At 34.9% G+C, this 20,874-nt stretch overlaps 1 protein-coding gene across 6 annotated transcripts in view; it reads right to left on the reverse strand.

Moving 5' to 3' along the window:
- Positions 1-20,874, reverse strand: part of pclo (piccolo presynaptic cytomatrix protein) — a 144,544-nt gene that overhangs the window by 17,640 nt on the left and 106,030 nt on the right. For 2 of the 6 annotated variants that reach the window (XM_031899030.1, XM_031899029.1), the window contains 12 exons: positions 19,908-20,033; positions 16,330-16,438; positions 15,176-15,243; positions 14,794-15,005; positions 14,360-14,410; positions 12,804-12,934; positions 11,869-11,895; positions 10,006-10,099; positions 7,075-7,146; positions 5,362-5,542; positions 3,016-3,210; positions 1,099-1,170 (listed from right to left, as the gene is read on the reverse strand). In XM_031899030.1, the coding sequence (XP_031754890.1) occupies positions 1,099-1,170; positions 3,016-3,210; positions 5,362-5,542; positions 7,075-7,146; positions 10,006-10,099; positions 11,869-11,895; positions 12,804-12,934; positions 14,360-14,410; positions 14,794-15,005; positions 15,176-15,243; positions 16,330-16,438; positions 19,908-20,033 (1,338 nt within the window). Of the gene's footprint in view, positions 1-1,098; positions 1,171-1,234; positions 1,823-3,015; positions 3,211-5,361; positions 5,543-7,074; positions 7,147-10,005; positions 10,100-11,868; positions 11,896-12,803; positions 12,935-14,359; positions 14,411-14,793; positions 15,006-15,175; positions 15,244-16,329; positions 16,439-19,907; positions 20,034-20,874 lie in introns of those variants that run through there. The other 4 variants (XM_031899033.1, XM_031899032.1, XM_031899034.1 and 1 more) reach the window with 3 other exon arrangements.

Below are 20,874 nucleotides of genomic sequence, written 5' to 3' on the forward strand. Positions count from 1 at the left end.
GTTACAAAACAGAGCATATAGATAATCTTTTTACCCTGAATTTCCAACATTGCATTAGACCTCATCAGTTTACAGTTTAATTCTGCATATATTTCAGCATTTTACATTTTTAGTAGTTTTTGAAAAAGTTGAAAATGGCAGATTTGCATCAACGCAAGACATTAATTTTAGCCTTTTTTAACAGAAATTTAACATAAAATTAAAAACACAAACCTTAGATATATTTAGATAAGTAGTCCCCACTATATATATATTTTAAATTATCTATAACGGTTTTGGGCTTTTTTAGTAGATGTAATAATTTATGGGGTACTGTAGCCTATTCAAACGTTGTGCAAAGTTCTATCATTTAAATTAGTAGGCAGAAACATTTTGTTTATGTAATTTCCTCTTTAAATGAGGCAAATACCCAAAAGAAAATGAAAGTAAATTAGCTCAAAGTGCACATCTGAACTTTACAACATACCTTAATTTTCTTAACTATTTTTAAGATATTATAAATTTTATCCTGCTAATTGGGGGTTTTGGCACAACAGCTCTACTTGTGGGCAGCTAAGCTTGTAACTAAGGGCTAGTTTAATATTATATCTTCTTCACTGAGATGTCACTTGGCATATTGAATCCATGTCAGGTCACTGACCAGACCCACCATATAGTGAGTGGGGGGAAGATGTGCTGGCTCCTTCTGTCAGTATAGCTGTAAAATTGCTATGAAGGTATTGTTGTCCTACTGGAGAAACTCACAGCATATTTAGCAAACACCTTCAAGAGAGTTGCTGTGTCAAAAGCCTCATATGCATTTTCTAGTTTAAAAAGACCATTATTTGTGAATGTATATTTCCATGTGTAATTAACACATTCAAGTTACTATCACTGACAGTCACTTTGATGTACATTTATAAATATTAATTCAATTGTAGATACTTTATATATATTTTATGGTAGTTTTCTTTTCCTTTATTTGTGTGTGTGTAAAATCTGGTTCCATCATTTAGTTTTAATCACACTAGAATACTGGTACTCAGGTTTTGTGCATAGCTTTAAAAAGTTTGAATAAATTGTGTTTTATACATTCATGTAGTTTTTTTTTATGCTCACCTTCGGGCTTGACGGATCCATCAGACACCACCTTCTTGAGAGCATGCTGGCTTTGGTCTTTGTTGTCATTGGCTGGTGAAGGCAGATTGTCAGACTGAGTTCTTTGAATTGGGAGATCTCCTGCTATGCTGTGTCTATGCTGCTTTCTGGCATGATTAGACTGACCAGATTTATGTGCTGCTGTGGCAGTGTAAGTGAAATGGAAACCCAAAGTACTTATCCTCAGATGGAACCAGCTTAAATGTTACTCATGCAAACAGAAGTGTTGTTTTCTGTATTCAGATAGATTGTGTTTTGAACATCAAAGAGACACCACATGCACAGCATCAAGGGTCTTTAAAACTGGCTGTTTCTTTTTATTGGTTTAAAGGATGTTTCCCACCAATGTTTTAGTCCAGTGAGAACACATGCATAACAAATCTCTTTTGGTTGCCATTTTCTTAATGACCAACCACAGACCGCTTTACCAACATAATTTAACTACAGATTATGTTGTGTCTGATACATTTAACAAGCAATTATTTTCTAAAAATGGCATTTATCCATATGATATGGGTTTTTTTAACTGCAAAAATATGTTATTCTACTGTGTTTGAAAGTTACTGGAATATTATTAATTTTTGAGCTACTACACTTTAATTAGTGTTGAGTCTTCATTTCTAAAAGCAGTCCTTCCATTTTTGATTCCACAACATTTGCTGCCTTTCTGGTAATATTCTCCCAACTAAAAAGTAAAGAACATTTTTTAAAGTATAAACTATTAATTGTGCATGTTGGAACAAGAATGTTTACAATTTGATTGCTTTTCTTACAGCGAGCATCAGGATTTTAAATCCTATCTAGTAATATACAGACTGTATTAAATCAAGAGCTACATATAAACAGGTTAGTTTGATCTTTTATTTATGAATAGTTAAACTGAATCTATTTTCCTTCTCAACAATTTGTTCATCAAACATAATTCTCAAGAATACCCTTTCTTGATCTAGAAATGAACTGAGTTGTTTAATAAAATAAGAAAATATTATAATCCTCCAATAGCTTTCACCTTTATGAAGGTTCACAATGTTCCAGTGCGTGATGCTGTTTTACAAAGCAAACATGTATATTTTATCAGTATCTTGACTGCAGTATTTCTAATCTAAAGCAGCATTTTGTATCTGTAATGTGACAGCACTACAAATATTCATGTGCCAGAATTGTTGCAATGTGTATTATATCATATCATAATGTATTGCTAACAAAACACTCAAGAGACTGTATAGAATTGTTTCTACAATCTCAAAATTAGAACAATTTTTAATTTTATAAGTCAAACAGGTGCATGAAAGTGCAGTGAATTTAAGCAGCTTCTCACAATGGCATGATGAATATGATAAATGACTTGTGGCACAGTAAGAATCATCACTTTTATGAACGATCTTAACTGGTTAAATAAATATCTGAATAAACCAAACAATGTGACCCACAATGATAAATGTTTTGACATATATTTGCCAATGTAAAATGTGTTCTGATGCAATCCATAGTGATAGTTGTTCGTATTAACTGTGCTTTTACGATGACATGGAGGAGGAAAATGTTCTTTTCCCATTTGAATAAAATAGGAAGCATAAATTACATTTAATTATTAACAAGACCTTCACACATTTTTGCATCATGAAAGGAATGGGGTGGTGTTTAAAGTGAAAACATATGATGGAACAGTGAACCAATGAGGAAACAGCCAGTTTCATTTTAGTTCAGTAAACAAAAATTGGGTAACGTATATTAGAAGTGGACAATTTCACAATAAAGGACATTTAACAAGGTGAACAAATAGTGACAACAAAGAATGGTCAACAAGGGGAAACAGCAGGAAAAGGCAACAGATGAACATTAAGCTGCCATGCTGAGGAATTTATTTGCGTCTTTTACTTGGTTGAAGACGAAGCTGTTGGACAGCTGCTTCAGCAGCAGCGATGGCTGCTCCAGCATCTTCAAGATGAGTCTGAGTGACGCTGGTTTTACTTTGGCTACGTGATGGTCCATGAGAGCGAAGATGTCCTTCAGAAGAAGACTTGGAGCTACCAGGACTGCTATGAGATTTCTCTATGGTGGGGACCTGCATATCTAATATATAAAGAAGATATCGATTTTTTTTTCATTGCTGATATATTTGCCATATCAGAATACAGATGTAGGAGTTCCAATATGTGGGCTACATGGATTTCACATTTCAAAATGGTGTCATTTTTGTTAATGAATTTTTTTCAAACATAACAAACAAACAGACTTCATTACTTTGTTGTGGTAGAAACTCAGAAAGGGATGAATGCTACATTCTACTAACGGCCTGGATTGCAAGGACCTGGAAAAAACTATGCTCATGTTAGTATGTTGACCCCCCAAATCGTCTTGATGTTTAATTACAATAAAACTTTAAAGATTGTTTTAAACTATAGATACGAACGTCAAAGGTCTAAACTATTATTATTTTGTCATTAAAAAACTGGAACCTGAAAATAGGCAGTGCTTCCCAGGAAATGTGGCATTCAAGGTAGATTGGGGGAAGCTGGATATAAACTTATTCTGGGTTGTGGCCTATATCTTCATTTTTTTTATTCAAAAAGATTTTATGGTATGGGAGATCAGTAAGAAGGGCCTCCTTCAGAGGAATAAAGGCAGTGTCCTGGCGATTTTTAATTCTGGGGCACCTGGACAAATTCTATTTATGAGCCTCAATATTCCCTGCCACCATTGCCTTGCTGACTTTATACACATTTTATGTGACTGGCAGCAATCCCCACGCAGCCACAGCCATCTTAATTCCATTGACAAGGGATAATTAACAAGTAAAGAACAAACGCATTTTGATAAGTACACTGATAATCGAATTAAAGTGTTCTGGAATATATAGGGCTGTTTTTCTGCACTGCTATACCAATGGTCTTTGTATCCACATTACTTGGACAATTAATTCTGTATTTGTGCTACTAAGGTGCTAGAGGCACTGCATTTGTACTGCTAGGGTTCAGTGAGCTCTGTATTCATGACTGCAGTATTCCTGGGGATTATGTGCCAAGGATTGCTAAGGATTATGTACATTTGCATTTAAAGCATTACTGGAGATTACACCTGTATGATTACTGAGAATTATATGCATATGTGTCTGCATGATTGCTAGAGACTGTGTGCATCAGATATAAAAAGTGTGTGAGGCACCCAATACTTAACCTGCTCCCGGTATATCCTAATCCCCCCTAAAGATTGCCCTGAAATCAGGCTTAGTAGGGCATGACGCCTGCACAGTTCACACGAATGGTCGATGTATGTGGGGACCCAGATTATAAGATTGTTTTGGGTCTTCTAATTTTTGGTGGTCCTTGCTCCCCTGAGACTCTATCTAAAATACTGCGTTCATGTCTAAAAGGAAAATAGGTGATTGACAGAGCAGAAGAACAACTCCTGAAGATGGTGCATAGAGCTAACTGATAAAATGTATATTTTTCATGTATTCTTTGTGGGGGGAAACACAGTTAAAGTAGGGTTTGCGGGGAGGCACTTTGACTTTGGCCTGGACTTCAAAGTGCATGGTGTCTGTTTTTTTTGGAATTGCTGCTGAGCCATTAAGTGGACAGAGTCCCTCAGCGATTGGTGCTAAGTATCTATATATCTCCTATTTATTTTTACTTGTGTGTGTTGTTTGTGCCAGTAAAATCACTCTAAAGAATTAACAAGAGCACTTCTCAATAATGATGAGCGGATGTTTTCAGCAGACATGGAGTTGCAGGGAAATTCTGCATTTTGCCACTGGCAATTTTATTTTTGTGAAACTGCCACAAAAATTCACCACAAAAAAATTGCGGTCCCAACGAAAAATGATGCGCGTCAAAAAAGTCGAGCACTAGCCACATTTCATAAATTTTCTTGCCATTTTGCAAATTTTTGGGTGAAGTAAAATGGGACAGATTCACGTATCACTACTTCTCAATACAAGGTCCCCTACCAGGATGTTTTAGTAGAATGACAAAATATGTGTGCAGAGGGTCACTGTACCTTTGCTGGACAAAACAACTGACTTTCAATGGCTCTCCACCATGCTTCTATTTTTTTTTACCCAAATTTAGCTCCAATTGAAACTTGCTAGCAGATTTCTATTGGCTTATTAACCTCTTATTTTTCAAGGAATCATTTCATAATACTACTTAGTTAAATCCTTATAAGGTATAGAGGTGCAAAGAACTGAATTATAAATATTTGGCTCACTATTTTTCATCCTACCTTTAGACGGATCCGGGAAGATTCCATGACTTCTGCTTTTAATAACTGATGGCTTGGGTGCTTGCTGACCACTCTGACCAGAATGAGGTTTTGCATGATCAATGCTTTCACTCTGTTCCTTTAAAAAGTACCAGCGTGGTATATTGTCCAGATTTGAGGCATTTGATAAATCTATTAATACCTAAAAAGAGAGGAAAAAAAAAACATCCTTTTTCCAGATGCCCAACAGCTGTATCTGTAATTCACAGCTATAAATCTCCAAAATGAAATGCCATTTCCCATAGGGTTTTATTTATATAAACCGATTAGCTTTCTCTCTCTCTAATAATAAGCCAGCACACTGTAGTTTATGCTACCTTCAAGTAAAACAATTGCTGAGTTATATACTCCCTACTATAAAATATAAGGATACAGCATTTGTGCCTTTATATAGTTTTGCAACTCTTTGGTGACTTCTAATATCTGAATATTTTTGTAATGGGGGAACATTATTTTCTATGTATACGTAAAGTACTCACTTTTAGCTACTTAAGCATATGGACTGTACCTCATCATTGTTTATGCAATTAAATATTTTGCGATTTAAATAGAATAACAGAGCTACTTGTGCCAAATGTCTAGGTTAAGTTTGCTGATCACAGGATCCAGTGCATCAGTTTAAAAATATAACGTTAGCTGGATTTTCTTTAGGTGAAATCTCAGACTTTCTTTTGGATAATCCCATGATTTTATGTTGACAAGCAAAACCACTAATACATCAGGGATATCCCTTTACATTGTGTTAAACTACAACTTCCAAATGCCATCAGCTGCAGGGTGGCAGATTGGATATGCCTAATTTCTGTGCCGGATAATCTCGGCTGCACTGAACAACTGCTGCAGACGTTTATGACAACAACAGCCAGAATGCTGAAGAACCTTGGGGCTTGCTCAACCACTCCAAAGATTTCTGTTTATGGTACCACCAATATAATAGATTAACATATAGCAATTACCTAAAACAGCGTTTTTCAACCGCTGTTCCGCGGCACACTAGTGTGCCGCGAGATGTTGCCTGGTGTGCCGTAGGTGCGGTACCCTCTGGGACACCTTCCACTTCCTGGCTCCCTGATGCCCGGAAATCGTCACTGCCTGTGACGTCATCCGGCATCGGATCCAGGAGGGCGGAGCAACCAGAGAGGAGAGGCAGCACTATCCTGCCCTGGCACAACCCGACCGGGGGGAGCAACTGCCCAGGCCCTGCCCCGACAGACCAGATCTACCAGAGGCCAGGCCCATGCACAGCCGCCCTACTCCCCATCGGAGGACAATCCCGGGACACCCCTGGATGCCGCACCCCAAGACAGCCTGACATGTAAGAAAACAATTAATAATAATATATATATAATATAAAATTTTTGTGTGTATAAAAAAAAAATAAAAAATCAGTGCGGGGGTGGGTTTGTGGAGAAAATTTTTCACTATTTTGTTTACTTAATATTTCATAATAAAGTAATTATAAAATACTTTCTTTGTGTTTATTTGATTCCTATTCAAGAGAATTACTTTATATATAGTCAATATAGGCACAGAGTTAAATTTTTTAACATTTTCTAATGGTGGTGTGCCTCGTGATTTTTTTCATGAAACAAGTGTGCCTTTGCCCAAAAAAGGTTGAAAAACACTGCCCTAAAAGAACCTCATTTTACACGTAGTAAAAATAATTTTGCTTACCTCACCAAGAAAATCATTGGAAGAGAATCTGTCATAATCCCATACGGTGACTTCTAATGTTTTCTTCTTTAGCTGCAATTCAAATTAGGAAAAATTAGTTTATGTAGCAGTACCAGTGTTGCCAGGCATTTTCAGATCAAGTCAGTGAGAGGCATCAAGGGGCAATATTAGTTGCTATTCAGCTGTGTCTGGCATTTCAACATTTAGCTTTACTAACAATACAAGAGGGCTCACTTACTGCAAATTAGCCCCAGTGCAATAACCCATAAGAAATTAGGTTTGAATTAATTATTACAAGTACTAACATTTACATAAGGTCACAACTGGTTGCTATGGGTTACTGCGAATACAGTATGACCAATTTTAGTAACAACCCTATAATATTTGGTTTCTAAGAAATAAACCATGAAAACATGGAACCAAAATTCAAAAATAAATGACTGTTAGATATATTTACACAATTATTATGGCTAATTTTGCTACAAAGAAATAATTGTGGCTTTTTATGTCACCAGTAGGTGCCTAGTTACTCCATGTGCCAATGCCTGCATTAATTGCTACACATTTCACATACTTGTACAAGCAATGAAACCTGCACATTTTTATACTGAACAGAACATTAATTTCCTAATTATTTTCAGCACTGGATTTGTAAAAAAATACATTTTATCTACACTTTATTTTGTAAATGTTGCATTCCTGCGCCTGCTGTATAAATTGACTTACAACATTATAGTGTTTGGCTACCTTACAGAGTTTGCAATTAACAAAGCTACAGCTGCCTTTGTGACTGTTCTTTATGGCATCAATTACATTTTATGACTAATAAGCATAATAATTTATAATTAATATGAAACAAAGCTTGAAGGTTATTTTACAACAACAACCAGAAGCCCTTGAATCAGGTCTGTTTTTTGAATCTAACTGTTAAGTGAAAGAAAACTAGGCATTGTCCTAGGTTAGCAATCATTCCACTAAAATATTGGTAGGAAATGGCTCTGTTATCGTGCTGTGCAAGATATATTGTGTATAGGAGGTATAATCAAAAGCTTATAAAGATGGTTAATCAAATGTATATCTAAAGTTATATAATATTCAGTTCAGCTATAAACCATTTTCAACTAGTTTAGGCACCAACCCCTTATTTTAACAGTAAATGTCCCTTCATACTAATATAAAGGTATCTGTACATTAGTAAAAGAAAGATACAACCTAGAGAAAGCAGGTGCTTTGAAACAGGAGAGGCCATTAAATAAATAAAACCAGGGTTGCCAAACTGCATGCCTGGTATATATATGCAAAAGATGTTTAGAGCACAAATTCGGGCCCCATGCTCCAAAGAACTCTTTGTATGGTGTATAATGTAGTATGTATCATAATTTGCTCACTTCATGGAAAGTGTGGTAAGATTGAAATTAATCAATCCCATTGTGTTTTGGATTGAATAGAAAAATTCTGGCTTGGTCTAGATATCTAATTATAGCAAACTGTGATTTGTTTAAATGTAACTTTCTTCACTGCAGCATTTTTCCTTCCTCTCCTTTAAAAAATCACTGCATTTGTTGAATTATCTCTTTTTCATGTAGTTTAATTCAACAGACTTCAGACAAGGTGTCCTTCCAATCTGCCCTTGGCTCTTGCACATGCCTTGTCCTTCTCTGGTTGCTTCATGCTTAGCATTGAGACACCAAAAAACTTTATTCGTATGACTTTCATTCTCCTTTAAGAAGGATATTAATGGGTTGTTAAGAGTACAGAATCAAGCAACTAAACTGGTAAAATGAATAGAACAATTAAACAATGAGGAAAGACTATTAATGCTGATGTTTCCCTGGACAAAATGCGGCATGATTACACTTTGAAAATACGTTAGAGGACAGTACAGGACAGATAACAGGGATCTTTGTTGACACAGAAAAGAAGCCAGTCCATTAGACTTGATGAACACTCACAACAGAACTTTTACTAAAATTAGCACAAAATGTTTTTTATGGGGAGGGCAGGGAGGTTGTGGAATGTTCTGTCTGGTGATGTTGCGATGGTAGATTTCATTAATGCTTTTAAAAGCGTCTTAAAGATTACCATAATATTTTTTGCCACAGTTATCACAAGATCATATATATATGTGTGAGCTTATGTATGGTTGTATATTTGTATTTCTGAACAGGCGCAATACCTAGGGGCACATTTACAAAAGCACAAACACTCGGAGCGTTCATTCGAAGCGGATTTTCGCCGTATTTTTCAGGCATCCGCGCAACTTTTCCGTACGCCGCACGACTTTTTCGTACGCTTGCACGAAAAAAACGGAAAGGTTTTAACGCTGTTTATAATTGTACGGTATGAACATTTTGTGACTTTCGGATCGCCAATACGATATTATCGTGACTAATACGATTTTTTCGTAAGCATTTTCGTGATATTTGTGATCTTCAGAAATTTTCGTTTCCAATCCGAATTTTTCCCATTCTGGATTTGAAATTCGTGATTTTATAAATCTGCCCCTTAGAGTCTAAACACACATTCAATACAAAAAATTACAAATGCCTGGGTACCCAAAAATGTTTAAATATAGAAAAACTTGCACAACAAGACTTTTTCAAATACATTTAATTTATTTTTGTTAGTGCATAAGAATCATGCAACTTGGTTATGATTGTGTATAAGTTACTTAAAGAAGGATATACTGAAAAAGAATTTGAATTATTTCTTAAAAGGAACATTATGGGGAAAGCCTTTTTTCTCTAGTTCCAAATGGTTTCTGTAGTTGTGCAATAAAAACAGAGGAAATATATTCATGATTGTAAAGCACACTGTAGTTTGAGATCTCACACAGGTGATCTTTTATGGCATTTATGAATTGAAGTTGGCAAATGTATAATATGAAGTTACACGAGAAACTGTATAATTTTATTTTGGAGAAACACGAACCTGCTCCATGGAAATATTTTTATATATCACCGTCTGATTCCACTCGGGATTCAAGCTTTTCTGCACATATTTTGTTCTTCTTTTGTACTCCGCACTAGGAAAAGGGCAATAAAATAATTCAAATAAAGAGTAGAACCATGATCATGTTTTAAAAATGTTGCTACACAAAAGAAAGCATGGATAGTATTCTCTAAAAATAGAAACCATATCAGAGAATTTACGCAAGGATTTAATTTACATCAAAAATATCTTTTTCTTAGTTTAGTGGAAATTTCTTAACATGTTTACTAAGGAAAAAGTGTGAGTTTTAATGGGGTTGTTCACCTTTAAATGATCTTTTAGAATGACATAGACATTGATATTCTGAGACATTTTACAACTGGTTTTTATTATTATTTTTATTTTATTATTTTTTTACCTTAGCATTTAGGCAGTGGTTTGAATAAGAAACAGAAGTATGAATAGGAGATGAACTGAATAGAAAGATAAGGAATACAAAGTAACAATGATGATAAAATTGTTAGCTCACAGAGCAAATGTTTTGTGGCTGAGAGGGTCAGTGACCCCCCATTAGAAAGCTGGAAAAATAATTCAAAAACTATGAAAAATAAATAAAGAAAACCAGTGAGGTGAGGTGAAACCATAATAGAAGTGAAACCATAATAGAAAATAACACAGGAAAGGTCATAATGGCACAAATACACTATACACCAGAAAACATGAGAAAATAAACAAAATCTCTTGGAATGTAGGTGGTTTAAAAAAGGAACAAAGTAGTAACATATTTAAAATTAAAAACAAACTGGACAAAAAGCAGGAGAAAAGAACACACTTTGAGCTAAATGGATGCAGGAATGATTTTGAGCTTCTTATCTAAACAATGGCTAGTAGCCACATTGATCAGCACTATGCTGCATCAGATTGCCATATAAAATACTCATATCCAGAACAGAACCCAAATAAACAATATATTATATTGCAAATACAGTAGGTGGAGACATTAACAGAATATATGATCCAGTACTACACAGAACAGGAATTCAGTGAATCACAGATGTTTCCCACATGCCTACATCACTCTAAAATGTTCTGGAATTACCTCCACTTCAGACCTTCACTCATACATTGGGAAATCAATAAACTATAAAGAACCTGTTTGAGAACAACTAAATTGTAAACAAATCATTTGTAATGTATTATACCAAACAAATTGGTGAGGAGAGTAATTATAGAATGGAAAATTTTAGATACAAACACAGAATGTCTACTAGTAAGCAACTGCAAAAAAATAATATCAGTGCATGTAAATATATGCCATTCACTGAAAAACACTTGCAGAACATATCCATTCATAACCAGACTTACAAGATTTCATAAAGGTCATAGTTATATGCAACAGGCCAAGGTGCAGGGTTTGCATTTAAAAAATAATTAGAGATAATTGAAAAAAATGAGCATCAAGATGCACACTTCGAGGAACACAGAAAATGCATGGCAATTGTATATTAGTGAAAGACTGGTCTGACTGCAGCTTGGAATGGATTTTTTTTAATCTATTAAGGCAAAACAGAAACTGCATCATGTTACAAATTTTTATTATATTAGTTTTAATTAATACAAAATAATATTAAGCAATTATAAAACAAAGGTCTGAAACAAATACAGATGTATATTTGTTCAGTTGTAATATTTTGCTTGGGTTTTCTTGTTTGCATGAAAATAAAAACATTTGTACTACTCCAGTCATGAAATGTAAAATGCATTGTGGGGGTTAAAAGAATAAGCTGAAATAATGTTGTGGTATTCATGCACAGCAGGCATCATATCATGTCACAATATAATTATAATTAATAATAACTCTACCTGGCATTCTGGACAACCATGACTTGGCTGCAAGGACCCAATGATGAAACACAGAGCATTACATATAAATGGGAAAGCAGAGGAAGCAAACAGAGATAAAACAGAAGAAAACACATGAAAAGACAGAACGAGTATTATAAACAATAAATTAACCACTTTGACTCTAGAAACGCCTGAAGCACTTGTGCTCACCACTAATATTACACCATTAGGTGGGGGTGCAATGAGTATATTCTTTCTATTTTCCTTCTAGAAACTGTATAACTATGACTGATAAGACATCTGTCAGCACATGATGTTGATCAAAGCACCTTGTGTAACACATTCCACCCTTTCCAAGACTCCCTCGATCCCATAACTGCTCAAATGTTATTTCTTATTTTTAGACTTTTGAGGAAGACTTATGATGGCCATATATGCCAAAATTGGTATTACTGCTCCATTATCGGTACATTTATGGTTACCATGGGAGTCTGAGTTGACTCTTCCTGCAAAGTCCAGTCTGTCCAGAAAAAAAGCTGATCTGCCAATAATTCTTCTCAGCAGCTCTGAGAGGCATTAATCTTTCTACTCAAAACCATATATTAGAAGGATGCTACTGGCGCAATATAGCTTTATGTATAGCATTTTCATCCTCATGCCAGTATATTAGCTCTTGTTGATTTCCGTTTCTCATTTCCCTTAATACTGAAATAATAATTACTTTTGTACTACTATTATATAGCAAACACAATGAAAATTATTGCATCAACATTATAACATTAAAACATACCCAGGTTCTGAGAGGGTAATATGTAGATGTATTTGTAAATAAAGTATACAAGCACATTTACATTTACTTTTAACATAACTTCATAGAGGGTTGTATAATTGATGGGTAGACGCTAAAGTCTAAAAGCTTCAAGTAGCACCAATTAATAAATATATTTACTTACCCTCTTCCAGGGAGCAGATACACTTTAACAAATGGATCTGAATAACCATTGTTATCTCTGGGAGCAAGGTTTCTTGCTTGGAGTATGTGAATGATTAGATTACCCAGATGCTTGTCATAATTAACTTGAAGCTAAAAAAAGATGGGAAGTATATTTATATTGCAATGTATTTCTGGGCAAAACAACAAAAATGCACTGATTTTTTTTTTTTAAATATTTGTGCTGTAAGTGATAGAATATAAGTGACATATAAGTCATGTTCGTTTTTTATGGACGGTGTAACATTCCCATTCAGAATGATAACGTAGCTGTGCTTGCAGTCAAGGGTCACATTTTTATGATATATAGAAGGTGCCAACATTAATACTTAATAAAACTCTGGACAAATTGACAAAAAATGACAAAGGCACACACTTACATGTCCTTTAATTGTGTATGATAGCCTGCTCAAGTCAGGCATTAGATAAAGGACACCTTTGGATTATTGTCTAAAAACATAATTTTTAGGTGATAATTGCCTTATGTATGTATGTATGTATATCTTTATTTATAAAGCGCTACTTATGTACGCAGCGCTGTACAGTAGAATACATTAATACAAACAGGGTGTTATTAATAGATAAATACAAAGTATAATAATAAATACAGATAAATACAGCAGCAATAAGTTAAGAGTCGAGGACACAAGAGGAAGGAGGTCCCTGCCCCGTAGAGCTTACAATCTATATGGGAGGGTAACTAACAGACACAAATAGGCAAATATAAGTGCTGTAGGTCACAGTGGGTGACACTACAATATAAGTGCCAGTTCCCAGATCAGGTGCTGGGCGAGTGCTCCAAAAGGTAGTCTTTAACCTTAGTTTTAAAAAGACTGGGGGAGGATTCTCTCCGGAGGATATCAGGGAGGGCATTCCAAATGTAGGGGGCAGCAAGGCAGAAGGGTTTAAGGTGGGAAACCGCAGTATTAGTGGGGGGCGCAACCAAACGATTGCTCTGCGAGGAACGAAGGAGTCGGCCGGGAACATACGGAGACACAAGGGACGAGATGTAGTGAGGAGCAGAGGAATGGAGAGCTTTGAAGGTTAGGAGAAGAAGTTTGTAAGAAATTCTTTGTTTAATAGGAAGCCACGATAAGGACTTTAGCAGGGGAGGGGCCTGAACTCTCCTGGATGAGAGGAGGAGAATTCTGGGTAATATGTAGATGTATTTGTAAATAAAGTATACAAGCACATTTACATTTACTTTTAACATAACTTCATAGAGGGTTGTATAATTGATGGGTAGATGCTAAAGTCTAAAAGCTTCAAGTAGCACCAATTAATAAATATATTTACTTACCCTCTTCCAGGGAGCAGATACACTTTAACTTTTTCTTCTGAGAAAAATACACCAAATGCACCACATGTGCTGTTAGCCTAAATCTATAATTATACAAGTCTTTGATGTGCAAGTAATGAATGTTGTTCTTACTGAGTTTTGCACAGGATAGTTTATATCTTGATATCTTATACAAATACACACATACAGAGTATACACAGATGATTGTTGTTGAATACCTGAAGTTCTCCAGTAATTGGATGGGAATGAGATTTTATAGCTTCTGTAGACTGTAATAAAAAGAATAAATCAGATTATCTGTGTTATGCATTCGAATAACATATGCACATATGTATATGCAAAATAAAAAAAATAATGATAAAGTAACAAACGAAGAACATAAACCTTATGGGGCTCATCTGTAGTAAACATTGTGCTAAAGACTAAAGCCAGTCAAGTATAGTTAAACTACCTAGCTGACTGAAATGTGCATTTTTAGTACATTTTTTTTTTCTATTGCTCTTATACTTATTGTATATTGTCACAATATACTATTCTGCAAAAAAAAGTGTCACATATTATATATTGTTATATACTGAGTTACATAAAGCAATGTTTTGTTTTGTTTTTTATTTGAGAACAATGATACATTAGTGAGCTTGAGAGGCAGTACCTTGCTGCTATGTCTTTTCTTGCTTACTGATGGAGAACCCGGTTGACCAGGGCTAGGGACTGCACTTGAGCCTGCTGAGGTTGTTCCCGAATGGATGTAAGATCCCTTCTCCATTGCAGATGATACAAAAGATGGTGTCTGTTGCTGTGAAACTTTCTGAAGTTCAGCAGCCAGCTGTTTGGGATCCACCCCAGGAGATCTGGTTTTCTCTACTATAATTCAACAAAAACATTTAGGCATGATAATGATAAGGCTCTCTTGCACAGTACTCTGATGTGCTAAGAAGATAACAAGTGGCTCATACTGCTTTATCTGCAACAAATGACACAAGTGTTTCCATTCGACATGTCATGATTAAATATAAAAACTTCTTTGCACTTACATGCCTTTCCTGTGTCATGTAGCTCCAAATTTTGGGGTGTTTCACAATTTGATAGCATATTGAAATCCCTGAGTGAGAAAAAGACACTGTGAGAGGTAAAATGCAGCAATGCTACTACAGCAAACTGTACATATCAAATGTCTATCATAAAGTAAAAGGCGCATAATGATCCCAATAGTTTAGTCTCATTAGTAAACTCAGTAGAAGCCATGCAATGAGCCAAATATGTTCTTTCACAGATATTTTTATTGACATATATGAGTAAATCAGATTGATAAACTGTGGTCTATAATATATGTGTCTCAGAGCTTGGTTATTAAAGGTATAACATGTGGAGCATTTTCTGCGTCAATGCCAATGCACCTAAAGGGCTTCCGACCAAAAACATTTAAAAGAAATTAGCAGCCCATTGAGAAGCCCTCTGTATAAACAAATCCCAACCTTCCTCCAGCCTTATGATGTTAGGCTATGAGATAAGGAGCAGATTATTATACAGATGGCTTTTCAGTGGACTGCTGATTTGGGGACATGATTTGTTTTGACTGTGCTCCTATGGTAGAATGTGACTTTAATTTCAAGTTCAGATGATAAAACCATAGACAAAAAGTATGTTTAATATAGGTTCTACTTATTTAAGCAGTGCTGAAAAGTTGGGTACATGTCCCCTTTAGGCAAGGCTTTTCTTATGTAATGCAATTTATACTTATGTTTACAATAGTGAAACTATCACATGATGCATTATTTTAAAAACCTAGTACAGCAATCTAATATGCCCAGGTGGGTGAAACACAATCCACTATGTCAGTTCTCTGAAATGCTTAGAAGTATAGAAATTTTCTACTATGTAGGCAAGTCATCTCTAAAACAGCAAAGGTGAAACATTTATTTGGGTCAGTGCAAACTTCACACAGCCATCCTAGTACATAAACATATCATTAGTGACTAAATGAATTATTGAATATTGTCTGCATGTGAAGACATTCATTATACGTGAATGGAAACATTATTGACGTTATTGATGCTATAAAAGGTTTCCTAGTAAGATTCAATATCTACTGTAATTAATTTTCTACTTTATTTATACAATGTAACCATAAGTAAAAAGGAGCACGAAAAATATGAGAATAAAAATGTTAAAATGAAGAAAGACTCACAGTCTTACACATAGTTCAGCCTCACCACTGGACTGACTAATGATACTCTGAACCTCTTCATACGTCTTCCCAGTCAGTGAGAAGCCATTCCATTCTAAAACCTGCATTCCTACAAGAAATGATTGACATAGTTAATGAAATACAGCTACTGTAGTTTGCTTTTTGTCCTAGTTGTACAATCAATCCACTCAGATAATATCTTTTATTTTTTTCATACAATTGGTATAATAAAAGCAAACACTGTATTAGTTGTTAGCTGTTTCAGAGTGAGGGCAATATTTGCTTGTTTTGTAGATATATATATAGGTATTGAATAATCCAGTCTAGGTCAGAAAAGACTATAATAAATTATAACCATAAAATGATGCCAATAAATAACATTGCCTGCTTTATATTAAGCTGGTAAACTGAACTGAGGTGCAACACACTAAAATAAATGTATTTATGCATTACAGACAAGTTTAGACTGCAAAAGGCAGTTATATATCTCATTTTTCACATATTTACAATCCCAGACCTTTATAAGGGCACACACATCAATGAGGGCTGTTAAGGGAGTAACATCACCATGTGTGGCCATTAAGGCACGACAAAACACACACAAAAAAAAAAATGTAAGCCCAAATTTTTCTTAAACATTATTTTCTGAGACTAAGCTTTCTTAAAGTAGCATTAATTTGAAAAATAAATAGTAAAATATAACACTGGATTACCATTGTTTTTGGATAATTTAAATCAGGGATCCCCAACATTTTTTACTCTTTAACCACACTCAGATGTAAAAAGTGTTGGTGAGCGATACAAAGCATGAAAAAAAGTTTCAAAGGGGATAGCACATAAGGGCTGTGATTGGCTATTTGGTAGCCCCATGTGGACTGCTAGCCTGCAGGAGCCTCTGTTTGGAGCAAAACTGTGTCTCCGTGCTTTCAAAACCTGCCCCCAAGCCAGAAATTTGAAAATGGGCACCTACTTTATGACTTCTGGGAACGTGTTGCAAAATGTAGCTCGCTAGCCACTAGTTGGGGATCACTGATTTAAATATACTGTATATGCTACATGCTTAGTAATATTTAACTGCTACTTTAAGAAAAGAAGAAAAATTCCCATTACTACACAGCAAGCTGAAATAAGTAAACACAGCAGACACAAAAATCCAGTGCAGCCAGAAACCTGTTTTCACTTACAGAAACTAAAATGAATCTTCGTATATGATGTATAGACATCCTGTGCTGTGGTACAAAAAATTCCAGAATTATATGTAAACACTGTATTCTGAATAAACACTAAAGATAGTACTCTGAATAGTGAACCAGCACCACATATGTCCTTTAAAATTATTAAATGTTTATTATTTTTAGTAATAATAATATAATCTTTAGTTTTTGCTCATCTGCCCAGTTTGCTCACAAATAACTATAATTCATGACATTAAACACACACTATATGGTATAGTACATTAGCACACTGCATTTTGAATATTAATAGGAAGAAAATACAGGTTCCATGTACTGAACAATTCTGTTGCATCCAGACTATTAACTAGCCATGAAAGTTCTAAAAATAAGGAGTTAGATGGAGCAAAGTGCAGAACCCCCTTGACCACATCCACTATTTTCTGCAAGTTGACAATTATCATTTCATATCATTTCATTTTCATGACTAAAAGCTAACTTTTCACTTTCGCAATAGGGAGAGGTATCATTTTCTCTCTACTCTGTCAACTATCCTTTGACCCTTCCATATAAAATTGCTTCTCAGTAATGATGAGTGAATTGTTTCACCAGGCATGGATTTGCTGCGTCAAAAATTCACAGAGTGAGGAATAGGTTGTGGCTGTGTCAAAAAAGGTTGTGGTTGCATCAAAATAATCACATGTGTCAAAAAAAAAGGCACGTGGTAGCCGCATATCACAAATTTTTCATCAGTTTCGCAAGTTTTTCAGAGAGGCTAAACGGGACAGATTCGCTCATCACTACTTCTCAATTATCATCAGTTAAACAACTAAATAGCTGACCATAACATATACAGCTTGTTTATCCCCACTGCATCCCAAATTGCAACAATGGGATGTATAGTAAATGCTACATTGAACTGGAACTAAGGGTAGGCAACAGAGGTGGCTGTCTAGGGTTGTCAGTAGGGTGAAAGGGGCAACTTGGGGGGGAGCAGTAAGCAAGGATGTTTGGGTGGGTAGTGGGGGTGTGTGTGAGTGTGTCTGCAAATGAGCAACTGGTGGAGTCAAAGCGAAGGTATGGTTAGCTTGGCCTTGCACTAATACATTTCTGATATGCTTTAAATTGTCTACACATTATTTATAAATAGGCATAAAGTTATTGTGCTAATGACTGAATTTTAACTGTTCTACAGTCAAAATATATCTAAAGCAACAATTCCCACCCTACAGACCTTACTTATCTGTATAAGGCATTTGGGTATTTCTGCCATTCACCATAAAGACTAATAACTAGCCAGACCCAAGCCAGTTAGTAAGGTCTGGAAGCATTCCAAGGATACATTTTAGCACAGTTTCTGAATAACTATTGCATCCAGATTCACGTTTTCTCACTTGCGTAGAAATCAGATGCAATCACAGTTTTAATTTTACATTGGAGTATGCACATCACAAATTAAGAACTTGAGTTGTTGAAGAGTTGTACAGAAACAGCAAATATATGATGCTAATTGGTGGCCTTATTTATAATTCCATGTGCCTTCGGGCTCAAGCAATCATTATCGAAACTATCATGAGTTTCCTAACTTTTACTGGGTTTCAGGCCCGATTACCTCATCATCTTTGCTATTTTTATGCAAGCGGGCTTTTGTAAAAAAAAATTAAAAGGGAGTTTAAATAGGTGGCCAACAGTAGACATGAAAGCCACCTCAGGAGCAACATACTTAACTTCAAGAAGCATACAAGGCAAACCTAAAACTGGTTTAGATAAAGAAACTGTGCTAGTAAAAGAATAAATGTAAGCCATTTCCCAAATAATATTAATGTGATAGTAAATCCATGACTAATGTTATTAACATAATTCATATAATTTAAGTGACTGTTCATTATTATTATAAGTGTATGTGGGACACTTAATCTGAGAGAGTTGGCTGCTATTGACAGAAATAAGGCAACATGAAATTGCAAATCAGCAAGAGGCAGTTTTATCTCTGCATGAAAACAACTAAATCATTACTTTCATCCAAATAGGATCATAACAGGACGTTTAACATTGACTTTAAACAATAGCTATTAAGCACTGGTACAAAAAAAAATACAACAGTATTGCAGGATATAATGTAGCACACGCTCCACTATATACTGGACATACTTTTATTTACTATTAAACAAAATTAGAATTTGTATATTTTAGAGGGTTTTTATTTCATTCTTATAAATTTTAAATGTTACCAAAGTTTGCTTATTTATTAAAAGATTTGAGAATAAATAAACTAGATCGAATCAAGTTTAAGTTAAAAAATGTTTAAATTGAGGTAAATTAAATATGGGTTCTTTATTTAATATTACCCTCTACTTACAAAACAGTGTTATGTAAGATTTTAAAATAATACATTTTTTCTTTTACCTTCAGTAAGTCGGCCTGTATGCTCAGCATCTCCTCCAGGTAAAATCTTTGCAATGTAAGCACCAGTCCCTCCAGGATTTCCAGGAATTTCTTTTCCACCAACAACCCGTATTCCAAAACCATTACCTATTGAATATATAAGAGAGAATTCTTATTTGATGTTTGATTGTGGCATTACAGTATGATGTGATTTATGGTAATATTAAACAGAGTTTGGTTCCTAAAATTGTAAAAATATTTTTGTATATCTCAAAGGACCTAAAAATTAAGTTGTGATTTCTATTGATCATTTTGAAACTTGCTTTATTTCACACCATGATCAAATATACAATCTATGTCCCAGTTGATTTCTCCCCTCATGGGAGTGGATAAACAACTCATTCAACGTACCAATATCAAAATATATCTGCTATCAACAAATTTTTAGTTTTACAAACCCAACACTTTATTGAGACCAAGGCAGGACAATCAACACATATTTTAAGAAATGATGTTGTCTCTCCCAACTACCCAATATGAAATATTTCCTCTTTTTACAAACCTATTTGTCTCAACATCTTCCTCACATGACATCTTAACAGACGATTTACAGAAGAAAAAAAAAGTGTCCTTAAATCATTCTCTGGCCAACTATGGAGTTGCAAAATATTTGAGAATAACTACACACAACTCACTAGGTGGTATAATCCAAACTCGGCAACATCTTCCCAGGTGTGTCTGCAATAATGCTACACATATTCTGGGATTCTGTATTGAGAATTTGACGTTGGACATAACTAAAGGTCCAGCATCTTTACTTTTACAGTCTGCAAATAATTCAAAAACATATATTTTTAAAATAAAATAAAAAAACAATGAAAAAGATGCTGAGAATGGACTATTCTATAACATACTAAAAGTTAACTTAAAACTGAACTACTCTTTAAGATCTATGACCACAACTCCCTGTGGAATAAAGTTGATATAT

Source organism: Xenopus tropicalis, chromosome 3, assembly GCF_000004195.4.
Source record: "Xenopus tropicalis strain Nigerian chromosome 3, UCB_Xtro_10.0, whole genome shotgun sequence".
NCBI classification, from domain to species: domain Eukaryota; kingdom Metazoa; phylum Chordata; class Amphibia; order Anura; family Pipidae; genus Xenopus; species Xenopus tropicalis.